The 14,704-nt window shown below is 49.0% G+C and overlaps 1 protein-coding gene across 10 annotated transcripts; it reads right to left on the reverse strand.

The window, feature by feature from the left end:
- Positions 1–4,393: 4,393 nt before the first annotated feature.
- On the reverse strand, positions 4,394–14,460 carry TEX35 (testis expressed 35). Of its 10 annotated transcripts, none has more exons than XM_059146804.1 (9): positions 13,688–13,857; positions 12,777–12,935; positions 12,293–12,361; positions 11,355–11,411; positions 10,582–10,641; positions 5,778–5,842; positions 5,358–5,550; positions 4,938–4,981; positions 4,394–4,649 (listed from the first exon to the last, which is right to left on the reverse strand). In XM_059146804.1, the coding sequence occupies exons 1-9, from the start codon at positions 13,724–13,726 to the stop codon at positions 4,586–4,588; spliced, it is 750 nt and encodes a 249-aa protein (XP_059002787.1). In that variant the 5' UTR covers positions 13,727–13,857; the 3' UTR covers positions 4,394–4,585. The 10 variants fall into 10 exon arrangements, 8 of the variants coding, with proteins under 8 accessions (XP_059002787.1, XP_059002790.1, XP_059002785.1 ...); XM_059146807.1 differs by having other exon boundaries at positions 4,394–4,652; positions 12,885–12,935; positions 13,688–13,856; XM_059146802.1 differs by having other exon boundaries at positions 4,394–4,652; positions 13,688–13,856.
- Positions 14,461–14,704: the final 244 nt, after the last annotated feature.

Raw genomic sequence — 14,704 nt, forward strand, 5'->3', positions numbered from 1 at the left:
AGCCTACACAGCAGTTCAGGCAACAAACACTTCCTAAGAGCCTGCCAAGTGCAGAGTTCTGCCCTCCACACTGAGGATTAGGAAGACAATGGAAGCGCTGGCTCTAGACACTAACCAGGGGCACGGGGAGGAAAAGACATCCACAGGCGGGAAATGTCTCTGCATGGCTGAGCAGCTCAGTCCTCCTTGAGGAGCTTGTGGGGGCCGAGGGCAGGCCAGCAGGCATGACTGAGGCTTCGTGGAAATGGGAGGAGGAAGGGAGCACAAGGGCGTGGAGACAAGCAGAGCACGGGTGGGACCCGACAATGCAGCCTTACCAGTAGGAAGAGGGGGAGAAAACGTCAGGCATCTAAGATCAGATCAGAAAAGCAAGGTCTTGAACAATACGTTGGGGAGTTCAGACATTATCCCATGAGCAACAGGCATTGGAGGCTTTTGAGCAAGGGACAGTGTTGGAGTAGAAAGCGGTGGTTAAGGACCAAGTACGCGGAAGTGGTGAGAATGAATTACAGGTTGGAGGAAACTACTGGAACCAAGGGAAGTGGGTCAGAAGCTCCTCTGAGAGGTTTAGGATCCAGATGCTACGAGCCTGGATTAGAGTAGGCAAAGGAGTTGGAGGACTGGGGGACGCCCGTTGGGAATGTCGTAAAGATTGCTTGGGAATGGGTAGCATGTTTGCTGTGGGAGGGATGGAGGAAGGGAGGGAAAGTGTAAAACTTGAATGACTTAGTGGTACCCGTGTCAGAAATCGGGAATGCTAGCCGCACACCCACACATCCGTTGAGGGGCCGGGATAGTGGGTAACAAGCCAGTGCTGTGTGCTCTCTGAGCAACCCGCCCTCTTCTCTCCTCCTCAGCTCTGCCAGGAAAGGTCCTGAGAGCCATCAAAGACCTACCATGGAGGAAGCGACAGAGAGCAGGGTAAAGAGGAAGGAGCATTCCCTTGCCTGGCTGTAATCAGTAGTTTGCCTACATTCTCAGAAATCCTAAAATAACCACAGGGGCTTTGGGAAAAAAGGCCAAGGGCCTGACTTCTCAGGGCTCTACAGCATGGAAGATTTCCCCCTGGGACACTGAGGCAGGGCACCGGGTAGATAGGCAGATGGGGTCAGAAGGAAAGCCTGGCGGGGAACAAGGTCCAGCCCTTGTCTAGAGATCCTCCTGTGCCGGCTGCCGGACACTGAGCGAGGACACAGACCCCTGTCGGGAAGTCAGGCAGAGAAGGGATCTGGGTGCAGAGGTGGGGAGTCTGATTTTGTCTGTACTGAGTTTGACACAAAGGCCGGTGCCTGGACAGACAGGTAGATCTGAGCTTTGGCGAGGTGAAGGCTCAAGTCCCAGGCTTAAGGTTTTCTTCAGTCTGATAAATACTTTTGTTGGGGGAAAAAGGGGGATATAAAGTGATCTAGAGGGCACCATGGATCAGGGAAGGTGTTTAAAGACCGGGCAAATGCACAGAGGGCAACAGGGAAACTTGCTTTTACTTCGCCTGTTTAAAAAGAATAATTTGGGGGGTGCCTGGGTGGCTCAGTAGGTTAAGCCTCTGCCTTTGGTTCAGGTTGTGATCTCAGGGTCCTGGGATTGAGTCCTGCATTGCGCTCTCTGCTCAGCAGGGAGCCTGCTCCCCCCCTGTTTTTTTCTGCCTACTTGTGATCTCTCTCTCCGTCATATAAATAAATAAAATCTTAAAAAAAAAAAAAAGAATCATTTGGGCTACCAATGGGAGAATGGATAAATAATTGATGGCCTATTCACAACATGGCAACTGCACCGCGATTACAAAATAATAAACTGCTGTGCACACAACAATACACATGATTTACACAGACGTAATTTCGAGCAGAAGAAATGAGACCAAAAAACACATATATAGTTCCATCTGGATCAAGTTCAAAAACAGGCAAAATAATACATTGAAATAAAGACTAGAAGAGTGGTAACAGGGGAGCAGAGTAGGTATGGGTGGGAAAAGGGTACTAGAAAAGTTCTAGAATAAGGTTAGTGATGTACATTCATGAAAAACTCACCAAACTGTACATTTCTACATAGAACCCCATACTCTGTGGCTCAACTTTTGAAGTTTTAAAAAATGAACAGGAGGTATGCTTGTGTCTTATGACTTGCTGCGTAACAAAGGACCTCAACGCCTAGCAACTGAAAGTGACAAGAATCCATCACTTCACAGTTTTGGCAGGTCAGGAGCTTGGATGGAGCCGAGCTGGGCGGTTCTAGCTCTGGGGGCTCCTCATAAGGTTGCCGTCAAGATGTTGATGGGGGCTGCTGTCAACTGAAGGCTCTCTTGGGGCTGCCAGATGACCCCCACATGGCTCTCAGTGGGTGGCTTCTGTGCCTCGCCTTGTGACCCTTCAAATAGGGCCACTACATGGCAACGAAGATCACCCACGTCTGAGAGCAAGATGAAGTCACCTGTCATTTATGAGTCTTGGAGGTGACGCACCATCACTTCTGCCATTTTCTACTCATTCTACTCATTCGAAGCAGGTCACTGTGTCTCGCCCTTGTGAGGGGGGAGACTGTCTTGAAAGAGTATTGGAAGATTTGTGGGTCTATGACAACAGCATAGAACTATACAATGCAGTGTCCCCAAGTGTGTGAAGATTTGGAAGTCTGGCGACAGGGTCTGATGAGTCCCCTGTGATAGGCAGAATAGCAGCCCCCAAAGATGTGTGGGTTCTAATCCCCAGAACCTGTGAATATACTGTATTACACAGCCAAGGGAGGTGAGGTTGCTCATTAGCTGACCCTAGAGTAGGAGCAGGCCGGCTTACCCAGGCGGGCCCAGGGTAATCACAAGGGGCTTCACCAGGGGAAAGAAGAGCAGGGAAAGGGATCAGCGTCACAGCGATGCACAATGCAGGAGACTTGGATGGCCATTGCTGGCTTTGACCACGGAAGGGGCCAGGAGCCAAGGGATGCAGGCACAGCCTCTAGAAACTGAACAAGACAAATAGATTCTCCCCTAGAGCCTCCAGAAGGGATGCAGGCCTGCCAATGCCTCGACTTTAGCCCCAGGAGACCCATTTTGGACCCAGCTTGTGTTGGTGTAAGCTGTTCAGTGTGCGGTCATCTTTTAGCGTGGCAGCAGGACAAGAGCAGTCTACACCCATCCTTCTTTTTCCCATTTCTAAATCATTTAGCTTTCATCGCGTGCTGTGATTATTATTTTTTTTTTTTAAAGATTTTATTTTTATTTATTTATTTGACAGAGAGAGATTACAAGTAGGCAGAGAGGCAGGCAGAGAGAGAGGAGGAAGCAGGCTCCCTGCTGAGCAGAGAGCCCGATGCGGGACTCGATCCCAGGAACCTGAGATCATGACCTGAGCTGAAGGCAGCGGCTTAACCCACTGAGCCACCCAGGCACCCGCGTGCTGTGATTATTGTCCTTATTTGTAAACGGCCCATATTTTTAATAAACATGTTTATGTCTCCTTTAAAGCTATAAGGTCCTTGAGGGCAAGGCCTAGGTTTGTTCTGGGGTTTGTTTGTTACAAGTGTATCAGAATGTGAATCAGAGGCCTACACACAGCCCGTTAGTAGGCAGCCTGTTAAGAACGTGGTCAGTTATTTGCTAGGCTGGCTATGAGTCCAAGCAGCAAACTTAGCAAAGACAGGAAACAAGAAAGCTGGTGTGAAATAAAATATGGAACCCTATCAATTCCTCCGCCATTAGACTACCCCCCCGTCACATGCACGCAGGCGGGTTTACAGAGATCCCATTTTCTCTGTACCCTCCTTTGCTTTCATTTCAAGCTGATGGTCAGGTTAGGGCATTTGGGGCAGGACACAGAGTGGAGCCGTTGGGAGGTCACTGGCTTGTCCCCACTCTCGTAGAGGCCTAAGGCCTTTGAAGGGCTATGTCTCTTTTCAGTCAGGGGACAGGAAACCATCAGGAGGGTAGAGAGGGTGGATCCCCAGAACCCATGAAGGGAACCAAGTTCCTACAGCAATGGGACCCTGAATTCTGCCCCGAGACAAAACCTCAGGGGAAGCAGTGCCAGCTAGATCCTGGGCCCCGGGGTCCCCCACTGACTCGCCAGCCTTCACACAGTGCAGGAGCTAAGAACACAATGGGAGCAGGTGCAAAGGGTAATGAGGTCTCTCTTGCAACCACACAGAATGGCAGCTGTTATCCTTGGGAGCTCCCCGCCCTTTTGAGCCGGGAGGCCTTTGCAGAACCAGGTAGAATGGTGGGGGGTGTTGGTCAGAGAGGAAGGGGGATGACCTTGAGAATGGGCAAGACGGGCTTTCCCACTGATCCGGCAGGAAGCAGGAAGAGGACTTGGCGTCTGAACTATGGGGATCTAGGACAACAACAAGTGACAGTCTTGACACTGAAGTTTGGGGCTGACATTCAAAACAGTGATACCTGCTTTGGCTTTAAACGAAGATTTTAATCTCCAGGTGGGGGCAGGCCTGGGACAGGGTGGTAGGTCCGAGGGCCACAAGCCTTTGCTGTGCAGCTTGAGGAGTCGGGGGAGGAAGAGCCGGAGCTGCTGGTGGGATCCGCAGCGGTCCTAGGTTGGGAGCATGTCCTCCACCACATAGGGTTGGAAGTACAGATAAATCAGAAAGCAGCTCCAGAAGCCAAGGATGAACAGGGTGGCCAGGCTTGATACGGAAGTTTTCTGCTGCTAGAGAGGGGAGAGAGGCAGGAACAAGAAGCAAGGTCAGCTCAGCGGCCAGGGGGGCACCCCCCACCCCCACCACGGGAGCCTCTGGGCAGCAGCCTCCCGGCTGGGGATCCCAAGCCCTCCTGCCTGGTGCCATGTCCTCTACGACTGAGTGGATGAGGTGGGGGAGGGGGGCAGAGTCTGCACGACCGGGTGGGATGTGATGCCAACGCAGCCCGAGCCCACTGCCTTTGGGATGACAGGGCACTGGGCTGAGACAAGGACTTCTTACGGGGGTCTACCTACCCCTGATTGTAGTTGTTCTTTAGGGCACACAACAAACATTTTTCCTGTAGAGGACAGAAACGGCACAAGAAAGATCATTTTTCCCTGGTCCAAGATGGCCAGCCTGCTGGGCACCCCATCGGATCTTGCTATAGGAAAGGACAGAACAATACAGTGGTACTCAGGAGCAGGTCCAGCCAGGGTTGGGTCTGTGTTGGTCATGGCTTTGGAATCCCCCTGAGCTGAGGGCAGGACCCCAGGGAGGGTTCCGGGCTAGGGATGCATCTGGGGCCAACAGAGGGGTAGATCCCATCCCTTCACAGCAAGAGGTAAGGGAGTGAGAGGACCCGACAGGGGGGTGGCGGAGGGAGGGGGCGGTCAGGGAGCAGCAGGAGCCTGGGGGGTAGCACCAGAGTAAGGGGGAGGTACGGCTTCACTTACGCAGCATGGCCCGCATTGATGAAGGGCATCCAGAGGGTCCTTTTTTGGTTTCTGTAGTGCCATCATCTTCTTGTGGAGAGAAAGCGGTGTTCCGTCAGCCCCATCCATCTTCTTGAGGCGGAGCTGTGGGTCCGGGTCTGTTTTTCCTATCAGCCTGAGTTCTTGCTGTTCCTTTGGCCCTCTTCTAAGGGGACTGGGGAGTCAGGGAGGGGCAGAGTTGGGGAGACCATTTCCAACATAACAACGAGATAACCATAGTGTGGGCAGCCAGGGAAGACCTTGACCCCCAGCCACTGCGGTTCCGGAAACCAAGACAGGACCGTGAAGAGTCTGAGAGTCCTCCGGACCCAAGGACGCTTAGCAAAGTGAAGGGAGGAGATTCGTTGGGGATGAGGAGAGATGGGTGTGCGCTACACTTACAGCTTGCTGTTCTTCTGTATATTTATTAAAACATCCATCTTCTCATCCATATCCTTCTGCATTTCCTTCAAGAGAAAACCCAAAGCTAGAACGGTCACGCTGAAGGGCGTGGGAAAGCCTTTTCTCTCGCCTCTCTCTGCCGGCCGCTCAGAGATGACCTCAGCATCCTCCTCCCTCAAGAATCCTCACGGGGGGGGGGGGGGGGGGCGGCGCCTGGGTGTGGCTCAGTGGGTTAAGCCTCTGCCTTCGGCTCAGGTCAGGATCTCAGGGTCCTGGGATCGAGGCCCTGCTCAGCAGGGAGCGTGCATCTCCCTCTCTCTCTGCCTGCTTCTCTGCCTACTTGTGATCTCTCTCTCTACGTCAAATAAATAAATAAAATTTAAAAAAAATAAAAGAATCCTCACTGGCCTTGGGGGACATACGCCCCCTCTTCCCCATCCTCACCCACTCCATGCTGAGGCCAAAGCACAGGCAGTGTCGTCAGGGGCTCCTCCAAAGTCTCCAGAGGACTCAGAAAGCAGAAAGTCTTTTTACCTGATCCTACACTTGGGTGAGACTCTTATCTGCTTTGGCTCCATGCCTATAAAATGATGGAGCCGAGAAAATAAATCCTGTGACCCAACCCTCAAAGATACTTTTGACTCCGATTTTCTGACCCCTGCGCCCAGATCCTGCGCATGTACGTTTGCTCCTTCTTTAACCCGATTTCTGGCAGAAATGGTCAACATAAAAGAAACAGTAGCTCAAAATGGCATATCACGTCTATTATTTACTAAGAACTGAAAGAATAGTAAAATCCTTTTGACGAGTTCAGACCTGTAAAGTTTGATCTGGAAAAATTGGCCACAAAAGAAGATCTAGAATGGCAGAGGGTATCATGGATCGTATCTGTTCTGGAGAAACACAGGGTTGGCTTGAACATGATAAAATATAAATGAAATATAATTTGCTTCCAAAAATAATTTTAATAAAAAAATGAAATGTTTGGCAAGAGTTTACTGATCTGCAGTGGAAAACTGGTCAAGGAACCACACACTCTGGGTGGAGAGGATTTCAAAACCACCTTCTTGAAAAGCATTTTTAAGTGCTATACATTTTGACTAAAATATCTGTACTCATAAACACAGCAAAAATATCCTTGAAGTGGAAATGCCCCTGGGTTCAAAATATCAGAGTCAAAATGCCCCCCTTCTTAGAAGTCTCACTATTACTTCAAATTCATGTCCCAAAGTGATCTCCTGGTTTCCTCTTCTAAATCAACTGATTGCCAACTGTCCTTGTCGTGGTCACCACTTCCTTCGACCCTTCAACCCGTCCCGGTTGCCTCTGGGGTCATGGACGCTTGCTTCCCCTTCATTCTCTACGTTGCATCACTCACCAAGAGTATTATTTTTCCTTCGATGCATCTTCCAGATTTCAGATTTACTGTTTTCCTTCTGTTCCCACACTTGGTCCAGCATCCCTCCTCTTGAGCAGGGATGTGGCTTCCTGCCTGATCGATTGCTCCAGACAGCCCCCACCCCCAGTCTCCCGTTCCCCCACCCCACACCCATCCAGGCCACCTTGTGAACAGCTGCCCGCTCAGCCTTTCTGAAGTGCTGCTTCTAGCATGTTCTTTGATTAAGAATCTCCAGAGGCCTCTTACTGCTTACACAACCAAGTCCCAACCTGTCTGCCTGTCTTTCAGAAGCCTTCACTGTCTACTGCCTTTGTGCCCATTCCATTTCTCACAGTCTCCCCAGATAATCCCATGTGTAGGACTGGTCTCCCCACTGACCGTGATACACTTCACGTTCATCCTGCTTCCGTGCTGTGCCCAAGCTGTTCCTGAGCCCAAAATAACCTCCTTTGTGCTTTTCAATCCCCAATCCTGCCCACTAACAAAACACCGTGTGTGCATTTTCATATAGAAATAATACACAGGGGCGCCTGGGTGGCTCAGGTAGTTAAAGCCTCTGCCTTCAGCTCAGGTCATGATCCCAGGGTCCTGGGATCTAGCCCCACATCAGGCTCTCAGCCTGCTTCCTCCTCTCTCTCTGCCTGCCTCTCTGCCTACTTGGGATCTCTGTCTGTCAAATAAATAAATAAAATCTTTTAAAAAAAAAAAAAGAAAGAAAGAAAGAAAGAAAGAATACACACCCTTTGTAGAAAATTTGGGCACTATAGGGGAATATAAAAGAACAAATTAATCTCATCATCTAACAATAATTGCTATTAACCCTTTGGGTATATTTCTTTCTAGTCTCTTCTGAATATTTACTTAGGTTTTTTTTTTTTTTTTTCACTTAACTGAGATCAGCCTGTTATAGATTATTTGTATCTTGCTTTATTACTTCTCGTTATAAGCATTCTTTTTTTTTTTAAATGCACTTTCTATTTTGAAATAATTTGGGATCTACTGAGAGTTGCAAAGACAGTACAAAAGAGTTCCCACATGCCCTTGCCTCAGTATCTCCTTAATGTGAACATCTAACCATCTAACCACGACAGTGCTCTTATTATTATTTTTTTAAGTAGGCTCGACACCCACCATGAGGCTCAAACACATTACTCCGAGGTCAGGAGTCACGTGCGCTGCCGACTAAGCCAGCCAGGTGTGCCTAGAAGCATCCTTTCTAAACACTCTTTCCAACAGTTCCAGTTTTCATTCCACAGATACCCCTTAATTTATTTGGCTACTCCACTATTGAAAACTGTCATCTCCAAATCTCTGCCATTATAAATAATCCTGTGATGAACATCTTTTTACATACACCCACGCTAGTATTTTGGATTATTCTCATACGTAAAATTGTGAGGCATGGAATTAATAAGTCAAGGGGTTTGATATTTTTTGATACCTATTGTCTAATTTATTTCCAATGTTATATAGACCTATACTATGACCCGCAGTATAAGAGTACATTTCTGCCTTGTTCTGTAATTGTTATTAATTCAAAATTCGCTTATTTGGTCATCTGGGTGGCTCAGACGGTTAAGTGCCTGACTCTTGATTTCAGGTCCAGTCATGATCTCAGGGTGGTGGGCTGGAATCCTGCATCAGGCTTCATCCGCCTGGGAATCTCTCTCTCCCTCTCTCTCGGAGCCCTCCCCTCACTGTTGCACACCCACACTTTTTCTCTAAAATAAATAAATAAATACTTAGAATCTTAAAAAAATAAAGTTCACTTATTTGAATGTGACAATGGCCTAAGAATTATTTTCATTTGGCATTTAATTGATTATGCATGAGGTAAACCTTTTAAAACATTTCTTGCTTTTGAGTTGTATTTTCTTTTGTGGATTGTTTGTTCATACCCTATGCCCATTTTCCTATTTGGTTCTAATTGATTTATGTGAGCTTGATAGAAACTTTTATTGGTGTTTGTCATATAGAAACTTTTATTGGTGTTTGTCATATTTGTGGAAAATTATTTCCCCCAAATTGTTGTTTGCCTTTTAATTCCATACACGAAACTTTCCTGTTATGTTTTTTAAATTTTTTATATTGTTAAGTATATCAATATTTCCTTTGTGACTTCTTCTGTTGTATTTAGACCATCTGGTTGAATATTTATACATAATTTACTCTTGTTGTTTTTTTATTATTTAAATTCACTTTATGGACTATTTCAGTTTTTACAATGTTAACTGAATTAAGTTTTTCTTCATATAATCAAGCAGTGTTCTTAATATGAATGCATAATCTTTTTCTTCCTTCATATAATCAAGCAATGTTAATACGAATACATAAGCCTTAATATGAACACATAATCCTTAATAGGAATACATAATCCTTTTCTTCTAACATGTAAAAAAAAATCATCTTTATTATGTTTTAAATTTTATGGAGCTGTGGTTCCCAACCTTGAGTTTACAATGGAATCACGTCATGATCTTTAAACCCTACTGATCTCATCTCAAGAGGTTCTGATTTCATCGGTATAGAGTGCAGCCTGGGTAGAAGGTCAAAGCTCCAGTACAGGAGATTGCAATATGGAGTCAAGGTTAATAACCACTGCTGAAGTGTTTAGGATCTGGTTGTTATGCAGAGAAAAGCACCAGAATCACTTTGATATTTTTAAGCAACTGTGGTTCCCCCAGGAGATTTTTATTCAGTTCATCTGGGCCAGGGCCTGGGTATACTGATTTTTTAAATCGTCCCAGGCGTGCCGGGTGGAGAGGTTGTTAAAGAGTTATCTACACTGGTTTTGTTCATTTGACTGGTTATCTAGACAAGATTATTGTGGCTTTGTGTGAATTTTAGATCTCTGGCAGGGGTAGTATCCCCTGATAACTCTTCAAACCTTAAAGATATCTGCCTTTGCCTTTTTATGCTTCTACATCAGTGGTTCTCAAATCTTCATCTGGAGAATGTAGAAAAAAAAAATCCAAGGGTCTAAGCCCCCTCCAAATTGGACCTGGGCTCTATTTTCTTTATTTATGCTCCAGGAAATTCCAGCACACATCCAGGTTTGAGAACCACTATCCTAGAGTCTAATGGTTCTCCTAGTAACGTCTGAGTTCAAAACTAAGCTTATTGGGCTTTTGCTTTGATTTGCATTAAGCTTCTAATGTAGCCTTCAAAGCTCACCTTAAGATTCACTTCCTTTGTAAGGCTTTGTCTGGTTACCCTGGCCCACATTTTTTCCTTATTTCTCCAGACTCCTAGTTAACTCTCGCTCTCATGCTGCTTGGTGCTTGCTTGCTTGCTTGCTTTCCACAGAGTTTGGGTCTTCCTACCAGACTCTCAAGTGGCTGCAGGGCAGGCTCGGGCCTCTCCTTCCATCATTTCTAGTATGGACCCAGATCAGTAAATGCTCACCTTCATAATCTCCACGAATTCCTGGAGTTTATCAAAATCCTTGTCCATTACGCCCTTTATCTAACGAAGAAGAAAGGCAAGCACATATTACTCAATGCGGAGTCATCTCTGGGGCATTTAAAAAAAAGCAGGGCAGCAGCTGCTCCTCTCTCTGGAATGAGCTGGATAAAGTTCAGGGAATGGACGTGTCGTGGCCTGTCAAAACCCCTTTCTTCCCAAGGAGTCTACGAAGGGACGAGGGTGCATGTAGCGTGAAGCCGCCGCCGCCCCCCCCCCCCCAAACTCCACCAGCGTGGGCGGGGCTCGGATCTAGCTATTGCAAGGCTTCCCCTGGGGAGCTCAGCCCACAGTTTCCAGTACTCCTCCTTGCTTAAGCACCACCTCTCATCACAAGCGTGCCATAGGTGGTTCCATCCAAGAAGCAACAGGAGAGTTTTGTTGCTTTTTGGAGCAGGCTCAAGGGAGGAGAATGGGACTGGTCCCTGACGGCCCCCGCATTCCAATCAGTCCCTCTCACTCTCACAAAAGTTCTAGCTCCTCAACAATCAATGTGACACCTTAGAGAGTTCTTGGCGTTCACAGCCTGGGTTTAAGCATCAAACAAAAAGAACTAGATCTCCTGAGCTGCACCAAAACACCGGAGGAGATCAGGCTGAGGTAGGCTAGGGCTTTTTCCACGACATTCTGGATTCCCCTCGCTATTCAGAGGTCGGCACGCATTTTCTGGGGTCCTACCCTTTCCCTCTGCGTCCTAGAAAGTCTCATCCTGTTACCTGTTTGATCTCGTCCATTTTTTCCTTGAGCTCTTCCCTCACCTCCCTGAGTTCATTCTGAGGAAATAAAGCAGAGAAGAGAGGAAGGAGTTAAGGCCATGTCCTGGGTGGAAGGAAGATCCTGGGGCGATGCTCATGAGGAGGGACAGAGAGATGCGTCCCGCTACGGGGGAAGGAAAGGATGCTGTTAAGAACATGGGAGAGTGGGACATGGAGACACCATGTGCTTTGGAATAAGATGCCCAGAAGGGTACACCTTCACTTCCATGACCCCCCAAAATGCGCAGCCACCATCTAACCAGTGGGGAGCATCAGGCCACCCAAGTGAAGGGTCAGTCTGCAAAACAAATGACCTATAATCCTCATAAATGACAATGTCCCAAAAAAACAAAGGTTCAAGAGTTGTTCCAGATGGAAGGAAGCTAAAGGAACACATCAAAACAGTTGTTTTTTCTTCTGTTAGGAAAGACCTTAGTGGAACCATTGGTAAAAACAGACTAAGCACTGAATCAATGTTCATGTCCTTTGATATTTTGATCACTGTACTGTGGTTATGTAAGAGATTGTTCTTGTTTTTGTTTTTTGACAGTATACACTAGAATTTGAGAGAAACATGCTTTCGGATGATTCAGGAAGCCTATATTATACGTGTGTGTGTATATATATATATATATATGGGGGGTCATGATCAAATGTCAACATTTGGGAAATCTGAGCAAAGGGTAGACTAGAATTCATGGCACAATTTTTAAAAAATTTTCTGTAAGTCTGAAATTACTTCAAAATACAGCGCTAAAACAAAAAGCAGCAGAGGGAGTGAAGTCACAGGCGCTGGGGTAGAGCCACAGACGCCAGCCGGAGACCCGTCCCGGCCAGAGTCAGCGGGCCCAGGTCTCCACAGCGCCCCGCCAACCCCACCCCTGGGCCGGCACACCTACCCTTAGCTCATGAGTTCCTCCTGCTTTGGTAAACGGCCCTTCTTGTTTCACTCCTTTGTAGTCGTATGTCTGTTGGTGGAAAGCGGAAACACAGAATGTCGGAAATTGCAGGTGTGGGGTGGGCGAGGGAGGAGAGATCTCCTGAGTCTTGGTTCCTCCTTTCGGGCCTGGGCAGGTGGAGGTGAGAGCTGGCTGCCCCCCCACACAAGAGTTCCCGCCACCTTCTCCTCTCACACAAGCTCGTCATGCTCTGCTCTCCTGGCCCCACTCCTGCCTCAGACACTTCTAACGTGCTCCTGCCTCCGCCCACAGCACCCTTCCTCAGTCTTCTTGCTGCACTCAGGGCCCGACCTCCCTATTTTAATTCTCTGTCTAGCAGGTGACAATACTGAGTTTTCCTTATTTATTCCGTATCAGATTGGTCACTAGTGCTAAATTCTGTGAGAGCAGAGAGCTTGTCTCTCTCTCGTGTATTCCCCAGCACCTGGGACAGGTCTTGGCCACCAGGAACAGCGAATGACCCCTGACTCCAAGTCACCTCCCCACGGGTCTCAGGCCTGGCTGCCGGCATGGCCTCAAAAAAGCTTCTTACTTTGGTCGGCTCGGGCTTCAATTCCAGGCACACTGCCTTGTAGCTCTTGCTCTGTGGAGGGAGGAGGTGGGCAGTCTGCCTGTCAGGCATCAGGACTGAGGGGGATCACACCAGCCCTCTCGAGGGGCCCCCTGCCCAGGCCTGCCTGTCCTCCTGCCCCTGATCTCAGGCCCACAGACTACCTCCCACCCAAGGACCCGATTCAAGACAACCGGACCTGGTTACCTTATCTTCCTTTTCTGAGCTCAAACCTACCCAGGCAGCGGGCTGCCCTCTCCCTGCAGAAGCCTGAGCAGGGAAAGCACCTGGAGCTAACTTTATGAAACCGAGTGGGTATCATTTCGGGAGTGTGGGCTTTGGGAGAGACGGACCCCTGGTCTAACCTCAGCTGCTTCCTGACTGGTTGTGCCACCCGGGAGGTCATCTAGTCCCTCTGAGCCCCCATTTCCTCGCCTGCAAATTGGGGGCGCAAATCCCACCATCTAACATGGTGCTTGTGTGCCAAGGACGTGCCCTTCGCTGGGGCCTGGCATGGCCTCGGCTGGGGGAGGGGGATTGGGGGTGACAGGACCATTACTTTGGTCTTTGTTCCAGAAGGAGTCAGCAAAGGCGTCTTTCCTTCCCACCCCCAGGCAGGGATTAGTCCCACCCTCCTTCCCGGCTGAGAGGCCACCTGGAGCTCAGAGCAGAGAAAGAAAAGTGGGGGAATTATCAGAGAGCTCTGTGGACCACCCCCACCATGCCACAGCTCCGTCCCGCGGGAACTCGAGAGGCCCCCATGTCCAGCAGTGTTCCTCCCTTACCAGGCTTGTTTTCTTCAGTTCTGCCTTCTTGGCCGACATGATGGAGGAGGCCAGAGTGTTCTTTAACTTCCCGACCTCCCCACAATGGGCCCCTGTGACCAGGCCACTGTCCTATGCAGATTACAGGCCAAGGCAAGGGCAGGATGACCACCTGTTTGTGTGCGGAACAGCTGAGGTCACAATGCCCAGCTGCCCATGCTAGTGGGCAGTGTCACCACATCTTCGAGCTGATGATGAGGGACAGCGCAGGTTCTGAAGCCACGAGATTGCCCTCCTGCAGCAGGGAGAGGGGCTCTCCTGCAGAGTCCCCCTGCTGAGGGCCTGGCCTCATGTGGCCTCAGCCACAGGCACAGCTCCCCAGGAGCGAGAGATGCTGTCTCCTCCCCCAGCAGGATTTACCCACCAGGAGGTGTCCCCAGACAGCTGGTTCTCCCCTGAGTCTGCACGGAGTTCTGCCGCGACGTCCCCATATGGACAGACCCTTCCTTGGCTCCAGAGCTGTCTTGGGTTCAGACGCGGCCAAGTCCCTCTGGTTCAAGGTCCATGAACCGCGCTAACCTATTGAGCCCACTGGCTTGTGTATCGGGAAATTGGGTCTAAAAGAAATCAGGGTCTCCCTGAAAAACTGCTTTATAAATGACACACATACACTTCTCATCATTTGAGCCGGTGATGACAACCGACCCGCGGCTCCTGGCTTGAGCCTCCTCGCAGCCTGTACCAGTCACGCATCCAAATCCATCAGCAGCGTCGTCAGTGTGTTCTGGAAGGGCCAAGGAATCCACCATCTCGTGTTACTTTGTTCTCCTGTGAGATTTTGCCACGGCACCACCAAACAGCATGGGACACCGGACACTGCTCTGACAGAACGTGGTTACAGGCAAGCCACAGGCTGCTCTGACTAGAAGAATGCCGGCTTTGTCTTTCCCAACCCCCCTTCCTGGCAAAAAAAACCCAGCGGGACAAGGGCAGGGGGCACGAAGCCCACAGACGTCGCGATGGCGTTTGGTGGAAAAG

Source organism: Mustela lutreola, chromosome 14, assembly GCF_030435805.1.
Source record: "Mustela lutreola isolate mMusLut2 chromosome 14, mMusLut2.pri, whole genome shotgun sequence".
NCBI lineage: Eukaryota > Metazoa > Chordata > Mammalia > Carnivora > Mustelidae > Mustela > Mustela lutreola.